The sequence below is a fragment of the Pimephales promelas genome, chromosome 21 (genome assembly GCF_988280905.1).
Source record: "Pimephales promelas chromosome 21, fPimPro1.hap1.1, whole genome shotgun sequence".
In the NCBI taxonomy this organism is placed as follows: domain Eukaryota; kingdom Metazoa; phylum Chordata; class Actinopteri; order Cypriniformes; family Leuciscidae; genus Pimephales; species Pimephales promelas.
In genome coordinates, this window is record NC_142789.1 from 30,065,774 (window position 1) to 30,087,550 (window position 21,777).

The window sequence follows — 21,777 nt, forward strand, 5'->3', positions numbered from 1 at the left end:
GTCTCGACTAGGCTAAATTATTTACGACAGCGGCAATGGACAATTTCGTTTCCAACCAGTAGGGCGACCGAAGAGGAAAAGTTACTCGGTGTTACTTTAAACCATAGAAAAGCATTGAAAGTTTTTCAGGGGTTTTCAGCCGTTTTATATAACAATTTGCATGCAGTCACTTCGAACAATGGCATAAAGCTGTTCAAAACATTCAATGTAAATTGTGATAATCGTAATTAATAATCGCAATTATAATTTCAAGGCAATAATCGACAATTATGATTTTTGTCATAATCGTGCAGCCCTAGTCTGAAAAGAGACCACTAGGTGTTGAGTTCCAGCCTCGCCCCCTTTTGACTGAGAGGGAAAGAAGGTCTCAATCTCTGTTCCCTGGAGAAGACCGGCTCGGCTGGTAGAACCAGTCACGATAGCGGGTCTGCGACAGAGAGGCACTCTATGTGTTTACTAGAGACACAAAAAAGGCAGAAATCTGATATCAGCCTTACGAGAGAGAGATCGAGGGCTGATGAGTGTTTCTGAACATGTTTTGGGGATGTTAGATGACTTGCTGACTCGGTTGTGCACGATTCACGAAAGCTAAAAATGGGCCGATCGCAGCACTGACTTGTTGCTCACATTGGCTGGTGACGGGGAGTAATTCAACACCAGATTGAGAATGGGTGGAGATAGCAGAGATATGTCAGAACTTGACGCAAAGAGCCGATGGACTGAGGGTGTGTGAGAGAGAGGCACAGGCGGGTGGTAAGTCTCCACTTTTAGTACATAATCTGTTCTTGTGAATTATTACCATAAAATAGATCAATATAAATGCATGGATTTTAACGTGCACCTGTGAAAAAGAAGTATACTTTAGCATACTTTATAATGGTGCGAACTGAATCATGTGATGTTTTAATTACAATTCAATGAAAATGTTTTAATAGTTTAAATTTATAGTAAAATCAGTTGGGTGAACTTAAGATTGTTTTTTGAGCCGCTTAAGATTACGTGCATCTATTATTACTTTTATCTTTTGAAATATGCTTAGGGTGCTGTTGAATGTAATGTCAAGCATTTATTTAAGTCATTTCTATTGAAACTTGTATGTCATTTGTAGTTATGATGATGTTGCAATTTATGACATTTACAACCTACTGATTTTTTACATTACTCATTAAGAGAACAGATAACACGATGCTGTTAAAAGTATGATCATGTACTTTACAAATGCTTTGGTGTGTTGGTCAACATATCAAAATGTAAAACACTACAAAAGATTGTTAAACATGATTTAAAACGTACTAAATTGACATTATTACAAAGTGATTTTTTTAAAGCTCTCTTTAAGTACACTTAAAGGAGTAGTTCACTTTAAAAAAAATACTTTTGCTGATAATTGACTCACCCTAATATCATCCAAGATGTCCATGTCTTTCTTTCTTCAGTCGAAAAGAAATGAAGGTTTTTGATGAAAACATTCCAGGATTTTTCTCCATATAATGGACTTCAATGGGGTCCAAACGGTTCAAGGTCTAAACGAGAGTTTCAGTGCAGCTTCAAAGGGCTTTAAACGACACCAGACGATGAATAAGGGTCTTATCAAGCGAATCGATCGGTCATTTAAAAAAATAAATTAAAATTTTACGTTTTATAAGCACATATGCTCGCCTTGCTCTGTTCTGTGATGAGCGTTCGTGACTCCTGTTCGAACTCGTTCATCAAAATGAACAAATATTTTTTCGAGTCATGACTCGAAGAGTCCTAGAAAAGATCGTCTGGTGTCGTTTAAAGCCATTTGAAGCTGCACTGAAACTCTCATTTGGACCTTGAACCGTTTGGACCCCATTGAAGTCCATTATATGGAGAAAAATCCTGGAATGTTTTCATCAAAAACCATTTCTTTTCGACTGAAGAAAGAAAGATGTGGACATCCACGTGGATGACATGGCGGTGAGTAAATTATCAGCAAAAGTATTTTTTTTTTAAGTAATTTTTTTTTTAAATATACATTTAAGATTTGAAGAAGTGACAATCAAGTGCACTTCTTTTCCACAAGGGTGGTCAACAAACAAATTGATGAGTAAAACGCTGGGAATGTTCTTAAACTATTTTCTCCTCCAGACTGTATTCTAGGACGTCCTAAAGCCTCCAGGATCCACAGCAATGATTCCTCCATGGAGTATCCTGCTTTTCTGACGTATGGCGGCTAAAAAGAGTTAAATAGTTTCGAGGCATGAAGAAGAACCTCAACTATTTGAATAATTCACCGACATCCTCCTCCACGAAACTCAGAGGAGCTGACAGTTATTCTCTACACACCAACATGCACTTTGTTTGGTAGAAGAAGGATATCATTGGGTTTCAATCATGTCAAACTCTCAAGAGCAGAGCCTCAACGAGAACGCCGTCTTCGCTCCGTTGACCGAGTCCAGTCCAGACTTCTTGCACAGTGAGGAAGAGCGCTATTGTGTGGAGAGCCTGGTGAGCTCCGGTCCTGAGGCCTTCTACACCACTCTCCAGCAGGAACAAGTGGGATCGTTCTTGTCCACCGGCGAGGTCAACCAGATCTCCAGCTGGGTCGAGGACTATCGTGAGAGCGATGCGGTCCTGGAGGATGGAAACGGTGAGGTGGAGGTCGGTTCTGAGGGCGATGACTTCTCCGGACATTATTTCCCCACAGAGTCTGACACTCCGGCTCCGTGCTTGGAACTCGGATGGCCGGAAAGGTACAGCTGGATGGACATGGGTCGAGTTGAAGTGTACACCAATCCTCCTGTAGAACAGGAGGCCTCCATACGAGTAGTGCTCAGGAGACTCTTACAAGGAGCCACTAGGGTAAGTCAAGTCACCTTTATTTATATAGCAGCTGTTTCAAAGTATTATAAACAGCTTAAAGCAGCACTAAGTACGATTTTTTTTTTACCTTAACCCTCAGGTGGTCTTCGGTCACGAAAGATTTCGTGTTTTGAATTTTCGAAAAATTTTCTGTTTTGAATTTCTAAAAATCACAGCTTCATCGGAAGGTTATGAAACTTGGTGACATTTATGGCATTATGTATGTGAATACAAAAAAAAATTGAGGTCATGATCCGAGCATGCTAAGTGGTCGTAAAAAATAATAGTCACACTTGTGGTCTTCGGTCAGAAATGACCCCCATAGGAAATGAATGGGAAATTGTGGGAAATTGACAAAAAAAAAAAAAAAAAAAAATTCTCTGAATTTTTGTATGTGCAATCTACAAATCGGCCACAAAAACATCTAGAGTGCAAAACAGACAAACCCACCCACACATACAAACACACTTTCATACACGTACACGCCAATAAATTTTGATTACAAAAAGTATGTTTTGAATTTTTAAAAATCACAACTTCATCTGAATGTTACGAAACTTTGTGACTTTTATGGCATTATCTGTGAACACACACAAAAAAATTGAGGTCATGATTTGTCGTAAAAAAGTGGTCGTAAAAAAATAGTCAAACTTGTGGTCTTTGGTCAAAAATGACCCCCATAGGAAATGAATGGGAAATTGACAAAAACACAAAAAATCGTTTTTTTTTTTTTTCAAATTTTAAATTTTTTTTAATAAAAAATCGTTTTTGAGATTGTTTTAACTATATATTCAAATCCACCAAAAAAATAAATAAAAATGTGTTCATAAACAGCTGGGGAATTCACATGCCTCTCCATAGAGAGCTGTACATGCCATCTAGTGGTCACACCATGATTCTACACTTTTTTTCTATAATGTAACCAGATGGTGCTAATTTTCTTCAAAAAATATATTTTTTCTGAAGGCCTAGACTCTATATTAAACCAAAATACTGCATTCATATTTTTTGAAAAAAATAATATATATATTTTTCCATGGCAAAAATAGACCATAAATATTGCATAAATATTAATAAATAGAATCAAATTGTCTCAAAATACTAAATTACAAAGAATAAATATTATAGAACAAAAATAAATTGCATTGGTTGTACTGGGATGGAGGAAGTTGAATTTTTAGGTGTCCGGTCACTTTTGACCGGGAAGATAACAAGTGTGACTCCGAAACGAAGAGCACCTGAGGGTTAAAATAATAATAACGTTTCCAAAATCGTTTCAAAAGTCGTAACGGGGTGAAAGGCACTTCTGGATTCGCTTTGCGCTCCTATATCTGCTATAACCACACTATGTCAGATTGCCAGATCGGGTCACGTTTCTGTAGTTCTAATGACACATAAGAAAACTACAAATTTGACGTGCTCTAAGTCAAGCGTTACAATAGTCATTATTTCGTTTTTCGTCGTTTCTGATACATCATACTTTCTTGAAATCTTGTCTGTGGACATCGTTCATTTCAAAGTCGGTTCTGGATAAACAGCGAGTGTGTGTGCGACAGTTATTTACAACAGCAGTAATTCCTCTTCCAACCTGTAGGGTGACCGCAGAGGAAAAGTTACTTGGTGTTGCTTTAATCAATTATGAGGCAAATTATGCTGGTCTAAAAAGACCGTCGTGACATTATTCGGCTGATTCAGTTCAATAACTGTGTAAAGTTCAGCAATTGTGAAATGGATTCAATTGCTCTACAAGCAGAAGACAATAGTTTCGTTTTTCAGCTTGAGTCACTTCAATGTTGATTCAGTTCAGTGTTGATGTTGCAAAATGCATCAATGATGAAATAATGTCGATTCAGCTCTAAATCGCAATTATACAGTCGGATTTGATCCTGAATACCATGGATTTGATCAAAAGTGAAGAACAAATCAGCATTTAGTCTGTAAAAGCTGAAACTGACATGAAAATGTTCTTATGCATACCTCAATTGAAACTTTTTGGCCTCCTATACCGGTAATGAAATTATTTTGACATTGTTTATGAAAACACATCAGAATATGCATGGATATAATTTACTGTAATGTTTTTACTGCTTTTAATAATTGCATCCCTGAAATTAATTGATTTTCTAAAAATAATAATAATATTTACAGAAAGTGGCCCGTGCGCTCACACGTTTCGTGATTTCTTTGCACATTGATGAATGGCGTACTTCTGAACTATAAAGAGATATTTGTAGGCATTCAGTAGCTGATGTTGATGCACTTGATTTTAAAGTTGGAAGTTGATCGTTTTTTCAAAAAAAGGGAAAAAAAAGTAGATTTTGTCCATGGGGAATTGATTGGATGGTTGTGGTTTGCTATTGGTGGATCTCATAAGAGACAGGTTGCCCAAGAAAGAGATGTGATTGAAAGATTACAAGGGCACATTATATATAATTAATACAGTAATATTCATTTCGTGTCTTTCAGATGAACTGCGATTTATAAAGAGAAATGCATTAAAGGATTAGTTCACCTCAAAATGAATTTCCTCACCCCAATGCCATCCAAGATGGTCGTGTCTTTCTTTCTTCAGGGGCGTCTTACGCCTACGTCCAGCGTGACCTTTCCAGTGTGATGACGTAATGCCTGACACACACAAGACGAACAATTGTGGTTAAAGTATGTTTGTTTTTATTGATCGTTTCACTAGATAAGAACCTGTTCCTCAGCAGGGAACGTGTAGAGCCTTCTCGTTGAAGCTCTTCAAAGCCCTTTGAAACTGCATTGATTTGGACTGAAATCCTGAAATGTTTTCCTAAACAACAACAAAAAAAATTGTGTTCCACGAAGACAGAAAGACATGAACATATCGGATGGCATTGGGGTGAGTGAATTATCAGGAAATTCTTAATTTGAGGTGAACTACTGAATATTTTTGTGCATACGGATGGACAATGTATGAATCATTCGTAGGAACATTTTGGAAACTGTCATGTGTTGACATTTAGGATAATTATATATGAACCTCTTTACAAATGAGGTCCTTAACCCTCTGATGGTCCGCGGTCACTTCTGACCGAATAATTTTCTGTTTTGAATTATTAAAAATCACAGCTTCATCTGAATGTTACGAAACTTGGTGACATTTCTGGCATTAGGTATGTGAACACACAAAAAAATGGAGTTCATGATCCGAGCATGTTAAGTGGTCGTAAAAAAATTTGTCACGATTTTGGTTTTTGGTCAAAAATGACCCCCATAGGAAATGAATGGAAAATTGACAAAAACACAAAAATTCACTTTTTTTTTTTTTTTTTTTTACAAATTTTTTAATAAGAAATAGTTTTTGAGATTGTTTCAATTATATATTCAAATCCACCAAAAAAAAAAATGTGTTCATAAACAGCTGGGTAATTCACATGCCTCTCCATAGAGAGCTGTACATGCCATCACACCATGATTCTACACTTTTTCTCTATACTGTAACCAGATGGTGCTAATTTTCTTCAAAAAATATTTTTTTCTGAAGGCCTAGACTCTATATTAAACTAAAATACTGCATTAATATATATTTTTTTTAAATAATTTAAATATATAGAAAAATATATATATATTTCCATTGAAAAAATAGACCATAAATATTGCATAAATATTAATAAATTACATCAAATTGTCTCAAAATACTAATTTAAAAAGAATAAATATTATAGAACAAAAATAAATTGCATTGGTTTTACTGTGATGGAAGAAATTTCATTTTTAGGCCTCCGGTCACTTCTGACCGGGAAGGCCCAGGACGTGACTCATAAAGGAAGACCATCAGAGGGTTAAAGTTAAAATAATTTGATTGAATGCAAAAAAACTGAACTAAGCATGAAAGCATTTTTGCATTTGTGTTGGGCAGCTGATTGCCATTGTCACAGATAAATTGTCGGATAACGCGGTGATCGGTGACCTCCGAAACGCTGCATCCCGAGGGGTCCCGGTGTACATCATCCTCAACAGGAGATCCGCGGAGGAGCACTGCTCATCGCACCAGCTTCAACATCCGGTGAGTCAGTGGAAAAAAACACCAAACACTCGAGAATAAAGTCATTTTTTGTGTAACCTTTAAGCCACAAAACGTTCACGCACACCTTGACAGACTGAACTCAGGCTGTTCCTGTAGACAAAAGCCCAGACACACCTTAGTGGAGTATTCTGCATCTGTCAGCAAATGTTACTCTTCATCAGAGTTTGTATGCAAGTATGAATGAGAGGAACTCACAAAGCCACGGTGAACAGGTTCAGCTACATTCGGATGATTGGCTTGTGTGTTTGAGGAATGTTTGTGGTTTGGATAATCGCTCCACATCTCTGAAAGCTGAAAGTTTAGACTGTTGCGGAAACCAACTGCAGTCTTTATGTAGTTCAAGGGAATCTCATTTTCCAGAACATCATGGTGCGCGTTCTCGGAGGTAAAACGTTCCTGACGCGTGACACGAAGATGGTTGTCGGAGAGCTGAAGAACAACTTTGTGTTGGTGGATCTGGAGACGGTGATGATGGGGAGCTACAGGTAAATCAGTCTTTTAAAAGAGCTGTTGAAACTCATTACTGTTGAAAGACTTGCTCCAGGGAACAAGGGTGTGAACCTTCTGGGATTTGAACCAACTTTTGGGTTGCCAGCTCATGCCATTAAAGACTTTAAGCTACACCACCCCTATTATGCTGACAATTAGTGAAATCAACTCTCTGTGGGAATTTGTTTTTGTCTCTTTCACAGTTATCAAATCATACTACGGTTCAAAGGTTTTGGGTCTTAAAGGATTAGTTGACTTTTGAAAAAGCTTTTGCTGATAATTTACTCACCCTAATATCATCCAAGATGTCCATGTCTTTCTTTCTTCAGTCGAAAAGAAATTAAGGTTTTTGATGAAAACATTCCAGGATTTTTCTCCATATAATGGACTTCAATGGGGTCCAAACGGTTCAAGGTCCAAATGAGAGTTTCAGTGCAGCTTCAAAGGGCTTTAAACGATTCCAGATGATAAATAAGGGTCTTATCAAGCGAAACGATCGCTCGTTTAAAAAAAAAAATAATAAAGTTTAAGTTTTATAAGCTCAAACGCTCGCCTTGCTCTGTTCTGTGGTGCACGTTCAACAAAATGAACAAATCTTTTTCCGAATCAATTTGTTCGTTTCTTTCGCCGAAGGAACCAAATGACTCTGAAAAAGATTTGTTCATTTTGATGAACGAGTTCGAACAGGAGTGCGTTACAGAACAGAGCAAGGCGAGCGTTTGAGCTTATAAAACTTAAACTTTGATATTTATTTATAAAACGAGCGATCGTTTCGCTTGATAAGACCCTTATTCATCGTCTGGAATCGTTTAAAGCCCTTTGAACAAGTTTGCAGTTTGCACTGAAACTCTCATTTGGACCTTAACCCTTTGGACCCCATTGAAGTCCATTATATGGAGAAAAATCCTAGAATGTTTTCATCAAAAACCTTCATTTCTGAATGACATGGACATCTTGGATGACACGGGGGTGAGTAAATTATCAGCAAGTTTTTTCAAAAGTGAGCTACTCCTTTAAGTATCTTCTGCTCACCAAAGGCTGCGTTTATTTGCTCAGAAATGCAGTAAAACAGTCAAATTAGGAAATATTCATTTATTGAACTGTTTTCTATTTGAATATATTTTTAATATAATTTAAGCTGGATTTTCAGCATCATTACTCCAGTCTTCAGTGTCACATGATCCGATTTTTTTAGTAATGAGTTGTGCTGCTTAATATTTTTGTGATAATGTTTTGTAACATTATAAATGTATTCAGTGTCACTTTTGATCAATTTTTAATGCATCCTTGCTGTCTGAATAAAAATATTATTTTTTTAAAAAATTCTTAATGGCCCCAAACTTTTTAATGGTGATATACACTCCCCGAAACGAAATAAAATAAATAACGTCGCCATTTGGATTTAAAAAGGCAAAAGGTCTTGGATCATTATTGCTGTGATTATCTTTCTAGCATGTGATATTTTTGGCACCCGTTCTTCTAACCCTAATTGATGGAGCGTGTAGCTTATCATGAGTCTACAAGTGTGTGCAGGACTGTGTGTGAAATAATTCTTCAGGCTTAACCCTTCCCTGTTTGAGCCTGATGAATCTTGACATTGTCATCCAGGAATGTGAAATGTGTCTTCCTACATGGATGTTTAAGAAATGAAAAGCTACACACTCCATCAATTAGGGTTAGAAGAAGTGTTGCCAAACATATAACATGCAAAGCGAACATTGCACATATTGACTAGACTCTAAAAAATGCTGGGTTGTTTTAACCCAATTTTGGGTCAAATATGGACAAACCCAAATGTTGGGTTAAATTTATTAATTGCATTTTTTAACCCAACAGCTGGGTTTGTCCATATTTGACCCAAAATTGGGTTAAAACAACTCAGCATTTTTTTAGAGTGTAGTTTATTTTAGTTTTGTGGTGCTACTTTGCTCCTTTTTGAATTGTTCCATTTTCCGAATCCTTTATAATCTCTTAATTTGTCTTTTTTTGTCTCGGTCAGTCTAACCTGGAGCGATGCTCACCTGCATCGTCAGCTCGTCACCGTTCTGAGCGGCCCGGTTGTGGAATCTTTCGATCGAGAGTTTCGGATCCTCTATGCCGCCTCGCTTCCAATCCCGGATGCATGGAAAACTGGAAAACCAGCGACAGAACCCCGAATACATAAAAAACCCCTCAACATAAACAGCAACAAAATTGAACTTGGCGAGTTCATCTCCAATCCCCCGCCTCCTCCTATTGACAGTGTTCTGGATTGGGAGGCGATGGGGGTCATCCGGAGATTCACGGACAGTCCACCTGATGATGGGGAGTTGCAGTTCTATCATCGACCCCTCTTGGACAGACGTCAGGGAGGATGGGAGCTCCCCTACAATGACTTTAACAGCAGACTTCTGACTGGGCATCAGGAGGAGGGCAAGTAAGTACAACATGACCTCAGGTCTAATATGTGACAATTACACTGTTTCAACCCAAATTTGGGTCAGATATGGACAAACCCAAATGTTGGGTTAAAAATGTCATTCACACTTTTAACCCAACATTTTGGTTTGTCCATATTTGACCCAAATTTGGGTTGAAACAGCCCAAATTCTGGTGAAATAGAATGGTTAAAGGGATAGGCTCATTTTACCACTCTTCCAGTGTTAAACAGTTGTGTTTTACCGTTTCCAAATCCATTCAGCTGATTTTCTGGTATTTAGAAGAATATCAGTAACCAGACAGTTTCTGGTCTCATTGACTTCCATAAAAAAAAATTTTTTTTTAATATTTTTTCTATTATGTTCAATGGGGGGAAATGTTGTCATAATTATTGCATTAATACTACTTATAATTTTTTTTAATTTTTGAAATTTTCTCAAAACACCAAAAAACAAAAGAAAAAATAATATAAAAACGAGTAAATATTTTTTTAAATATGAATCCCGCCCTTTGGGTACATTTGGACCCGAACACCCCGAGTGTGACTCTGAAACGAACAACCCCAGAGGGTTAAACTCTGGAGGTTGGAGATTTAGCGGCTCCACACTAACCTCTGACCACACACACACACACTCAACTAACCTCTGACCTCTCACACTTGACACGCGTCAAATGAGCCGGAGCAACTTCACTCGTTTTACAGATATGACGAGACACACACGGGCGAGTGACGCATGTACACAATTTTCTGTGAAAACCATCCCGACAGGTCTAAAATATAAACACTTCCACATTATTGGCTTACCTTAGTGAATCAGGGTAAGACGAAAACACCATTTGGATGATACAATGACTCATTATTTCAGTTGTATAAATTTCGAACCAAAAAAAGTTACATTGTGTAACTTTTAAATAGAATAGTTATTGTAAATTGTAATGTTTTAAAAACAAAATGTTTTTAAAAAATGTAACTTTTTTTTTTTTAAATGTAACTTTTAAAAACAAACAAAAATCTCGCTAAACCCAAACTTTTATAACGGTTGTGCATATGAAAGGTGATCTCAATTAAAAATGCAAGCATAATTTGAAAATATCCATTTGCATTAATTACTTTCAGAAACCACCATCATTTATATAACTGACCCGAAAGTCTATTAATAAAAAGCTGAATTTGATTATTTATTTTGCGCTATAACTTTGTATATTGCCATAAAAAAAGATATTAAAACTATATGTTAGCTTTGTGTAACAATTATTATTATTAGTCATTATTCATGCTTTCAATTTTAATTTAATTTCATTTTATTGTTTATTTTTACAAGAACAATGCACAATTAAAAGTAATTGCACCAGAATTAGCTAATAGCTAGTTTAAATCTGCTGTCCCTGGGCAGGTAAACAAATAAAATAACATGCATTAAATATACACCACATAAAACATCACAGTACATACATATGTAGAATATAAAACTTAAAATCAGAATATAAAACAATGTGCAGAACTGTATGACATGAAAGCAAGTTTATTTATAAAGCACATTTCATACACAATGGCACTCAAAGTGCTTTACATAGAAGAAATTAAAAGAATCAAAAGAAATCAGAATGATTAAAACAGTTAATTATATAATAATTAAAATAAGATAGAGAAAACAAAGTGAAAAGACAGATGGTGTAACAGTGAAATGACATAATGAACGTATTTTGGGTTTTCATGAACAGCTTGTAGAATTGAATGTAGTTTTTTAAATGTGATGTTTGACTCCATTCTTATTTAATATACTGTATTATTATATATTATTGTGCAATGTGATCACTTTGAAGAGCACAATTCTGAAGCTGCTGCCTGTTGTATTTCAGAAAGATCTTGAACTAAACTTAAACTCATCTGCATTTTAGGTTCAATTCAATGTTTCTGTCAGACTTGAGGCATCCGGAATATCAAATACAAAGGTCAGCATATGTCAAAAGGCTTTTCATGATGTGAGGTGTATTGTTAGATATGTTTGCGCTTCCTCTTAACATGCATGTGCTTTTTCTGTTGTTTTCTTCAGGCGGCATTACTCTCCAGGAGAAACAGTGAACAGGTAAATAACCGGCCCGAAAGAGACAATCATGGAAGCAAATATTTGAATAGATGTCGGCAATCCTCTTAGAGATTTGTGGTTCTCTCTTTCACCCAAAGGCATTTGCAGATGCCTGACAGAACCACGTATCCTCTGCTGAATCCTGAAAACGAGGAGAGGTATCCTGTGTACAAATCCCGCAACATGGCATCAGAGGAAGAGATGAGACGAGAGCCTTTCCTGATAAGAGACTTGACCAATTCAGAAGGAACCACTCAAGCCAATCTGAAGGTCAGTGCTGCTGGAATACGTGAGCAATATAGGCTGATGTACGGCAGGCCCGAAGGACAGTATTAGGCACGACACAAAGCCATGATGGCCTCTCCTACATTACTGATATTCAATAAAACCCACAAAATATTCATGTTGCCACAAAAAACAAAAGCAAAGCCACTCGAGGCAGTTGTTACAGTCATTTTGTCCTTATTTCAGTCTCGTTTTCCTTCACAGAAACCATCAGATCTTTCCCGGAGCAAGACTTTCAGCACTTTGAGTGACATTCTCAAACGGGTCAACTCGCGTCGCACTTCTTTAGGACAGACGAGGACAGAAAACCCGACGCCGGGCATCAGCAAATCCACACTGGAGCTCAACGTACATCGTTCAGACACGCCGTCAAACGCTCGAACCACCGTAAGACCGATGGAGATTTATCATTTATTTATTTATTTATTATGTTTCAAATCTTCTTTATTAAATTGCTTTTAATGCATGTTGGGAAAATAATGATAATAGAATTAAATATAATATATAGAGCTGAAGTTATTCATTGATCAGCAAGGGAACGTTAGCTTGATAGATATAGCTGTCGGCAAGAGGAACAATTCATTCTAAGTTCATTTTGATATTGTTTTTGAAATGTTGATAATATCATACTTATTTTTGTAGATTTATCATTTATATGCTGTTTACTTGGTAGCTGTTGGGACAAAAAAATAAACAGACATTTATGTGTATTTTAGGGCCTAAATACAGCCCTAAAAAGCCACAAAATATAATGCTCATGTTCAATGTTTCCATGATATTTAAGGTCTTGTTCAATATTAATGGAACATGATTATTTTGAATTTGATTTCTGTGAAACACATTGTGGCATGTTGTCAATTATGACATCACTCATTTCTCAGTGTCGTTGCAATGTTTTGCAGTAAATCAAAGTACACTAGAAAAATGTGTAAAATTTCAATTTTAAAAATCTAGATTTAAAATGCACATCTGAATGTCTCAAAAAACTTTTTGTGTTGTGAATACTTGTGTTCAACAGTGTTTTCAACATAATAATGAGAGGTTTTTTATCACTGGAATAGATTACATTTAAAGTAGCTTATATTCAAGTACAGTGATTTTAAATAATAATATTTCACAATATTACTGGGGTTTTTTTTTTTTATCAAATGAATGCAGACTTGATGAGCACAAGAGACTTTAAAAAATGTAAAACTTTTACGGCCCCCAAACTTTTAAACAGTAAGCCCATCATCTGTGCAAATATCTTTATATTGTTTATGCATAATCAGAAGTGTATTGTCCTAGGAAACCAATCACAGTTTTTCTGAAGCCTATATATATATATATGTATTATATATTATATTTTATATATATTAATATATATTATATATTAATATATTTAATATATATATATTAATATAGTAATAATTTATTTTATATATATATATATATATATAAAATAAATTATATATTATATTAATATATATATATTAAATATATTAATATATAATATATAATTTTTTAATTTACACCCCATTTATTTATGCTTTGGTGTTAGGTGGTAAAGACAGCAGGGACAGTAGCAGCTTCACTTTTCATTGTTATTTTAACAATAATATATGCTATATAATAATAATATATATATATAATTGTAATTTTGTATGGATGGGACAGTTCAGTATGAAGATAAACACAATAATTATAGTAGCTCAAATGTATAAAAAAAAAAAAATTTCATTTTTTTTTTATTAAACAGTCAGTCATACATACAAACCAACATAGTGCAGTAGTGAGCAATCTTGTAATTCCATAATTCCAGAAGTGACATAAGAGTGTGTATGTTAGTGAGAGTGGGTATGTGTATGTGTGTGTGTGTCTGAAGCCTATATTTTCTACTATGACATGTATTTTACTCTGATGCATTTCAATACCTTTAAAACACTCCGAAATGCCCCTCTGCTATTGTCTTTCAGAACTGTGATAATCTGCCTCTGACTCCAGCTCTGGCACTTATGAAAAAGAGGAACGATGAAGTCAAGTCTGGACTGTTGAGGAACATGCCCAGTGTGTTTTCACCGGGATTCAGACCTTCCAGCTTCGGCCAGCAGAGGGAGCCGTGGAGGCCTCCGTTCAGGAGCCATAGGAGTGAGGAGGAGCACTGAAGTCGTGCAGGAACCCCCACACAATGACATCAACAGTATTTAAATATGTAAATGTTACTGTAATAAGCAGGGCTGCAGGTACAAAGGGAAATAATGTCACACTTGAAGAATAAGTCTATTAATATATGTGATGGACTCATGATGTATGAACTGTCATGTTTTCTCAATGAAAAGGGAATGTAAATGTCGACCATTTAATATATACCTTCATTTATAAAAATCAAATACCACAAAGAATATAAGAGACTGACTCTTTCTATTCAAAAATACTTCTTATAAGTCATAATTATTCATCATGAAATAGTTTGCAGCCCGTTTTACTTCCGTACATCCGTCAGCTGCGAAGCAAAGTTGTTTCAGAGGAGCAGGTTTTCTTTAATCCTTTGGAATAATGTGCCCTGATCAATCATTCAATATAAGATTAGGAAAGCGCATTATAAAAAAGTCAATAGGATCCAATTTAATTTCATGTTGATTTTAAATCATTAGCCCTGTCTGGATAGGCTGCTAAGAATAAACAAGATTCTTCAAGTATAAACTTGTTTTTACACTGTGTAACTTAATTAACTGTAAGCCTATTATAAGGGTTTATGGCCTGGTTTCACAAATTCACATTTAAGTAGCTTTTATAAATGTGCCTTAGATAAAAACATCACTGGTGTGCATCTTGAGATAAAACAATGGCAGTGACGTATTTCAGTTAAAACAGCTCAAACATTAGTCTGGGACTAGATTGTAGAGCTGTCGGGATGGTGAACGTGAGTGATTTCACCACATGTACCACATGAACATCTTTGTTGATCCTGGATCAACTTTCCAATCACCCAAGCTTAAAAAGTTTGGTTGGCTTAAAAAGGGTTTTTGGACACGTGGTTTTTAAGCTTAGCTTTCAAACTATTTGGATTAAAACTTTTTTTAATCCTGCACTCTCAAAACTCTGGATTCTGATAGAGGGCCATGAGACTTTGACCTGAGTGCAAATATGGAGGCTCTAGACCCTTCCAGAGCTGAGATATTGAGATCTCACGTAGCATTTATGCCATTATAAAAATAGTGGGTTCGTGGACGGTGGAATTATGGGATGGCGCTTGGTGCCACAGACTCAGGGATATAATTATCGTTACTGGTGTGAACGGGCCAAATTAAACTATAAAAGGTTTGACATTTAGGGTGAACTTTGACCTAATAAACTCAGAGATCATGAGCACAAACAATAAAGCTCTGAATGAAATCATCTTCCTCCTGATGTAGACGCACAGGTGGTTTTTGGTGAGCGGTTCCAGATCCAGTCGTTGCAGTTTAGCCTCACGCTCTTCTTTAACCGAAGATGGTGTTTTCTACGGGTGCCGTCGAGTTAGCGTGTCGCGTGATGGTCGAGTGCTGTTTCACCAAGAACCGTTTATCAGAGCTGCACTGCAGACACACACACACACACAGAAGTCTTTAACATTCTAACATATAGTTCAGAAGAAGAAATAGAAACCTTGCATTACTTTAATGAGCATCACTGATCATCATAGTTAAGGTTCTCTGAAAGTTATGAACAGTAACATTAATAGTGCAGTAATCTCTATCCTAAACTCTTATCTATACATCATTCATGGTAAGTTTTTTTCTGAAACGTTTTAATTTGTCTTTTTTTAATGTTAGTACTTGTTTCTACGGAGGCGTATTGCATTCACTTGAAGAAAAATAATCTACTCTGTTTTTCTGAATTAATTTTCATGAGAATTTTTTTTGCCGTTTTTCTGAATTAACGAGTTAATTTTTCATGAGAAATTGTTTTTGCTCTGTTTTTCTGAATTAACGAGTTAATTTTTCATTAAAAAATTTTATTGCTGTTTTTCTGAATTAATGAGTTAATTTTTCATGAGAATTTTTTTTGCTGTTTTTCTGAATTAATGAGTTAATTTTTCATGAGAATTTTTTTTGCTCTGTTTTTCTGAATTAACGAGTTAATTTTTCATGAGAATTTTTTTTTGTGCTGTTTTTCTGAATTAATGAGTTAATTTTTCATGAGAAATTTATTTTTGCTGTTTTTCTGAATTAATAAGTTAATTTTTTGTGAGAAAAAAGTTTTTGCTCTGTTTTTCTGAATTAACGAGTTAATTCAGAAAAACAGAGCAAAAAAAAAAATCCATGAAAAATTAACTCGTTAATTCAGAAAAACAGAGCAAAAACTTTTTTCTCATGAACTCATTAATTCAGAAAAACAGAGCAAAAACTTTTTTTATCATGAAAAATTAACTCATTAATTCAGAAAAACAGAGTAGATTTTTTTTCTTCAAGTGAATGCAATACGTCTCCGTATGTTTCAGATCGTTCATTCAAAAGTAACATCCCATAATGTGTGAAGAATGACACAATGGAATGTTCACTTAATCAAGAAGAAACATTGTTTCACAGTTGTTTTGAGAACATTCCAAACAAACGAAACTGGGATATTCCCTTAAAACACATTTAAACGGCTTTTATTTTGTATTATTATTGTTTAGAACATTCAGAAATAATGCTTTCATAACTAAACATATTTAGATATATCGAAATCGTCTTCCATTGTGATTTCCCGTTTATCTAAATATGTTTAGTGAAGGGTAAAACTTCCGAAATCTCCGTGTAAACAAGAGATCACTTCCGGCGTAGCGTCTGGAGACAGTTGGACATCTGATTCAGATCAATTCGACGGCTGCACGAGGTAAAGACGATATAAATCCTGTTCGTTTTCTCACACAAACCGCTCGTTTGGTGTCTTAGGGCCTAGGCCATCAATGTGTACATTTACGAGTCATTAAATCATGTTTAATTTGGACTTCTCTGTGCTGCTCTTTGAGGTGGACCTCCTAAAACTCCATTATATGACTGATAGACAACAACGGTTTGACCGAAAAATGTCAAAATTGAAAATACTGTGGAAACAAAGACACCTACATCTTGGATGCCCTTGAGGTAAGATAAAACATATCAAACATTAATTTCAACGTGAACTATCCCTTTAACCTGTCATTCTTAGAGCATATTTTTATTAGTGGGATTGTTGGCCAACGCTGAACAGTGTGTTTGTGTTTTTCTTTTAAATCGTCTCCGTTGTTCTACACTCACCATCACCAGCATGTCCTTCAGTCTCTCGATGGCTTTATGGTTCGCTCGGCGGCGGGACACATACGACGTCAGGATCACACTGGAGGAACACGGTAGTGACTAAACATTCATTAGCTATGAGAATATTCCATCACAGCTGCTCCAGATCCAGCAACACACACACACTCACACACACTTACACCTCAGCCAGTATGAGAGCGAATGCGAAGCCCTCTGATGAGATGTAGTTGATGGTGGTCTGGACCTCATCGGGCAGCGTCTTTTTACACACACTCGTCACATTAACCACAGTTGTGTCTTTAAACGGGCCGCAGCATCCCGGAGGAAACCTCAGAAGAGAACATACCACACTAATATAACACTCACAGATTATGAGTGAATACGTTTTTGGTGAATAGGTGTTTTTATCAAGGGTGACACTAACATTAACTAATTCACCATACTTGATTACTTACATTAACAATTGCAAACCAAGTTTTCTGAAATGTTATGTTTAAATATGATGAGGCATCATCTAAATAAATATGCACTAATTTGCATACATTTCCAGCATGTAAATCTAAACATTAGATCAAGCCATATTCATTATTCTTGTTTGATTTTGATGATATATTAAAGGTTTTTCCAAATGGGATTTTGATGTTTGTTTCCATAAATCAGAAAATACTGGCAACAGACAGAAAAATAAAAAAAATTCACGTTTTTAGGAATAAAATGTCCTATAAATCAGCCGAATGATATATGAACAAATCTCCAGATTACATTAGATATGAATAAAACTGTAAAGTTTGGAGTGTGTGAATCTGCTGAAGTGGCGATTTCAGATTCAAACTCAAAGTCTTTATAGATCGACAAGATCAAGTGCACTAAAATAAACACTTTTGGATGTTTTCTTTCCACTAGAATGAAGAACATTATGGAAGCAAAACAGACCAGTGCATGTATAGAGTCTTCCCTTAAACTGTATTATATTAGAAATATGTCCGCATTGACTAGTACCTGTTGATGTTGACCACTAATGTGACCACAGACATTAAGAGACCCAACAACAGCATGAAGTGGAAGAGAACAGAAGAACTGGCGGTCCGGAACATTCTCTGAGCCGGAACACAACAGCGCTGCACTGTGAACTGACAGACGGATGAGATATTTATTATTATTTAGCTGTTTCTAAATCTAAATCTGAAAGCAGGGTTGTTATTACGGAAGCCCTGACAGAAATCCGAAAAAAAAATTATATATCTAAAATTACGAGAAAAAAAGTTGTAGCATTTCGAGAATAAAGTCTTAATATTTTGAGAAGAAAGTCAAAATTACGAGAACTATTATTATGTTTAGATCCATGTCTAAAGAAGTTGGACTTCACAAGCGCATTCCTTACTTAAAAAAAAAAGAACTTCTATGGAACTTCTTTTCTTGTAATTTTGACTTTATTTTTAGAAATATTGCGACTTTATTCTCGTAATTTTATATTTTTTATGGATTTCTTTTTCGAGAATAAATTAGAAATATTTTGAAATTAAAGTTGAAATATTTCGACTTTAATGTCGAAATATTTCTAATTTATTCACAAAATATTGCAACTATATTCTCGAAATATTGCAACTTTATTCTCGGAATTTTATATTTTTTATGGATTTCTTTTTCGAGAATATAGTTGCAATATTTCGAGAATAAATCAGAAATATTTTGAAATTAAAGTTGAAATATTTCGACTTTAATATCGAAATATTTCTAATTTATTCGCAAAATATTGCAACTATATTCTCGAAATATTGCAACTTTATTCTCGTAATTTTATATTTTTTATGGATTTCTTTTTCGAGGATATAGTTGCAATATTTCGAGAATAAATCAGAAATATTTTGAAATTAAAGTTGAAACATTTCGACTTTAATATCGAATTTTTTCTAATTTATTCGCAAAATATTGCAACTATATTCTCGAAATATTGCAACTTTATTCTCGTAATTTTAGATTTCTTGTTTTTTTTACGTTGCGGGTCAGGGCTTCCTTATATTATAGTTAACTAAAAGCATAAAAAAACATTTGTGTTGCTTGAAATAAAATAGAATTTGAGAGATGAAGAGTATGAATCAGACCTTCTTGAGGTAGAAGAGGACCATCAGCCTGACGGCGCTGATGGCCGGCAGCAGGGGGCAGTAAAACACTCCCACCCATGTGACCGTCTGGCTGTTCACCAGGTCCAGCACGTTGAAGGGAATCTCAAACTGCTTCTTGCCTAGTAACCGCGCTAGCGACGAGGATGGAAACCTCTCCACCAAGAAGCTATACGTTAAATAAAGTTTATTATACACTGTATATATATATATAGTTCTGTAACGTGAATCCAAATATCAGAACAAAACATTGCATTCGCTTGCAAAACGTTTACGTTCGCTCATAAAATATGTGGCCTATGAGAAACGTTGTAAAACTTTTGCGTTACACTGAGAAACTTTACATTCGCTCTTAAAATGTCTGCGTTACGAGAACATATTTTGTTCGCAGATAAAAAAATTCCCATTTTGAGACATTTGGTGTTCGCTTGTAAAACTTTTGCGTTCTTAAAACTTTTGCGTAACGAGAAACTTTGTGTTCGCTCATAAAACCTTTGCGTTCGCTCGTAATACTTTTGGATTTGAAAATCAAAATAAAGCAATTACAAAAAGATTAAAATTTGTGTTTTACGAGCATTAACGACATCCGTGAATAAGCGAATGTGTTGTTAAATTATTGAAATGCTAACTAATAATAATAACCTGAGGGGTAAATATTGTAGCTAAACCATGTTCAATAAAGTTGAAGTAACTCACGTTCTTGGGTAAGCCACAAAAAACGCATTGAAGAAACACTCCAGGAAGTTGAAGACGACGAGTTTGTACATCTCCTTCCCGAACGCGTTCTCTCTGCAGGGCTCCTCGCATATCTGAGGCTGAGCACAGTTCAAAGGTCAAAAGAGTTCAAAAGCCCCCATTTGTCTCATGAAATCTCATTGTTGTCTAAGAGAAACAACTATGAACAAACCTCTTGCTTGTTTGGAGAGTGTATGAGGAGGAAGAACAGATAGATGCCCAAAGACGCCAACTTCAGGAAAATACTCCTGTAATATTCACATCGTTTCAAAGCAGATTAACAGAATATCGGTTAATGTTTATAATGCCTTATAGTTGCATTTAGAAGATTAGAGCTGGACGATAGTATAGATTACATTTGGCAATGATATAAACAATCAAACTGCATGTGAATATACTTTATGATTGCGGTAATTTACATTTTGCAAATTGCAATTAAATAAATCAAGTAGTTGAGATAGTGCTGTATTTAATACCACAGGAACATGTAACACACACTAGAGGTCAAAGGGCATGACCTTTCTGACCTGATCAGGGTGAGGTTGAGCTGGATGGTGAGTGAATAATCTTCAAACTCTGAGACTTTACTGAAGATGTGCGGCAGTATGTAGTTTATGGTCGCCATTGTGATTGGAGGAAGATACTCCAACATCAGAGACCAGTTCAGAACCTTACAGTGACGAGAGAGACAATCATTAGGAAACGCTTTACTAAACTCACAAGAATGACATTAATATAAAATGCTCTTTTTGTGGCTTACATCCTGAAACTATCTCACATTTATTTTGGTCTTGTGACTTCACATATAAGTTCTGGAAAGACTTTAATTCATTTATAATTGAAAATATTCTTCCTGATTTCTCCCTGTACTACAAAAATGTCATTTTTGGTTGTTTTAATGACTGTGGGAAGGACAGTAGTGCACTCTTTCTAGTAAACCTAATCTTATTTGTTGCCAAATTCCATATCCATAAGTGTAAATTCAGTAATAAAAACACTCTTTTTTCTGTGCTAAAGGCTGAAATGGAACAGTATATTTCTACTATCTCTTCTATGCAAAACAAAAAAGCTGTTAAAACTGTGGTTATTTGTTCTACTTTTAATGTGTTTATGTGATTAATTGTGTTTTTTTTTATTACTTTAACTGTACTATTGATTATTTTTCGATACTTTTTATTATTTATTATTTATTTTTGCTACTTTGATTGTAATGCTCTTTACTTTTAATAATAAAAAAAATAAAATAATATATACTTTTTTTTATATCAAACTTATTTTGTGTTGTTCAGTGTGTGATGTTGAACTCCTGAAACGCCTCCATTGTAGTCTCGAGTTTCTCCCGGGAACACGTCGCAATATTCCTCATTATAATAATTAATGCGCAGAATAAAGGGGCGGGGCCTGGTTGAGTTAGTTAGTAGTGTGTTAAACTGGTGGTTTAAAAAAACGGGGCGGGCCGCGGGACATTTACTAAACACACTTTAAGCGCTCGACCAATCACAACACGCTGCTCCAGCCGGCCA

At 35.4% G+C, this 21,777-nt stretch overlaps 2 protein-coding genes and 1 long non-coding RNA gene across 5 annotated transcripts in view; 2 read left to right on the forward strand and 1 right to left on the reverse strand.

Moving 5' to 3' along the window:
* On the forward strand, positions 1–14,552 carry sack1e (scaffolding CK1 anchoring protein E). 2 transcript variants are annotated; one of them, XM_039673593.2, is made up of 10 exons: positions 1–753; positions 2,113–2,826; positions 6,710–6,856; positions 7,238–7,362; positions 9,366–9,782; positions 11,684–11,737; positions 11,839–11,871; positions 11,970–12,141; positions 12,361–12,543; positions 14,112–14,552. In XM_039673593.2, exons 2-10 carry the CDS (start codon positions 2,359–2,361, stop codon positions 14,298–14,300), a joined length of 1,788 nt encoding a protein of 595 aa, XP_039529527.2. In that variant the 5' UTR covers positions 1–753; positions 2,113–2,358; the 3' UTR covers positions 14,301–14,552. The 2 variants fall into 2 exon arrangements, with proteins under 2 accessions (XP_039529527.2, XP_088981023.1); XM_089124897.1 differs by lacking the exon at positions 1–753 and having other exon boundaries at positions 1,989–2,826.
* The window catches only part of tmc8 (transmembrane channel-like 8), a 15,724-nt gene continuing 8,427 nt past the window's right edge, over positions 14,481–21,777 (reverse strand). Inside the window, exons 10-17 of one of the 2 annotated variants that reach the window (XM_039673595.2) lie at positions 20,782–20,924; positions 20,427–20,502; positions 20,216–20,334; positions 19,502–19,688; positions 18,399–18,529; positions 17,579–17,728; positions 17,400–17,478; positions 14,481–15,708 (exon numbers count right to left, since the gene is read on the reverse strand). In XM_039673595.2, coding sequence (XP_039529529.2) covers positions 15,703–15,708; positions 17,400–17,478; positions 17,579–17,728; positions 18,399–18,529; positions 19,502–19,688; positions 20,216–20,334; positions 20,427–20,502; positions 20,782–20,924 — 891 coding nt within the window. In that variant the 3' untranslated portion in view covers positions 14,481–15,702. Of the gene's footprint in view, positions 15,714–17,399; positions 17,479–17,578; positions 17,729–18,398; positions 18,530–19,501; positions 19,689–20,215; positions 20,335–20,426; positions 20,503–20,781; positions 20,925–21,777 lie in introns of both variants that reach the window. The other variant, XM_039673594.2, reaches the window with a different exon arrangement.
* Positions 17,369–18,772, forward strand: LOC148970498 (uncharacterized). The gene is made up of 2 exons (XR_016148394.1): positions 17,369–17,491; positions 18,303–18,772. It is a non-coding gene; the product is annotated as an uncharacterized LOC148970498 (long non-coding RNA).

Bases quoted from the DNA above. Each gene is read 5' to 3' on its own strand.
- sack1e (XM_039673593.2), top strand. From the start codon at position 2,359: ATGTCAAACTCTCAAGAGCAGAGCCTCAACGAGAACGCCGTCTTCGCT. The intron at 2,827-6,709 runs GTAAGTCAAGTC...TGTGTTGGGCAG, and splicing joins TCTTACAAGGAGCCACTAGG to CTGATTGCCATTGTCACAGA. The intron at 12,544-14,111 runs GTAAGACCGATG...ATTGTCTTTCAG, and splicing joins CGTCAAACGCTCGAACCACC to AACTGTGATAATCTGCCTCT.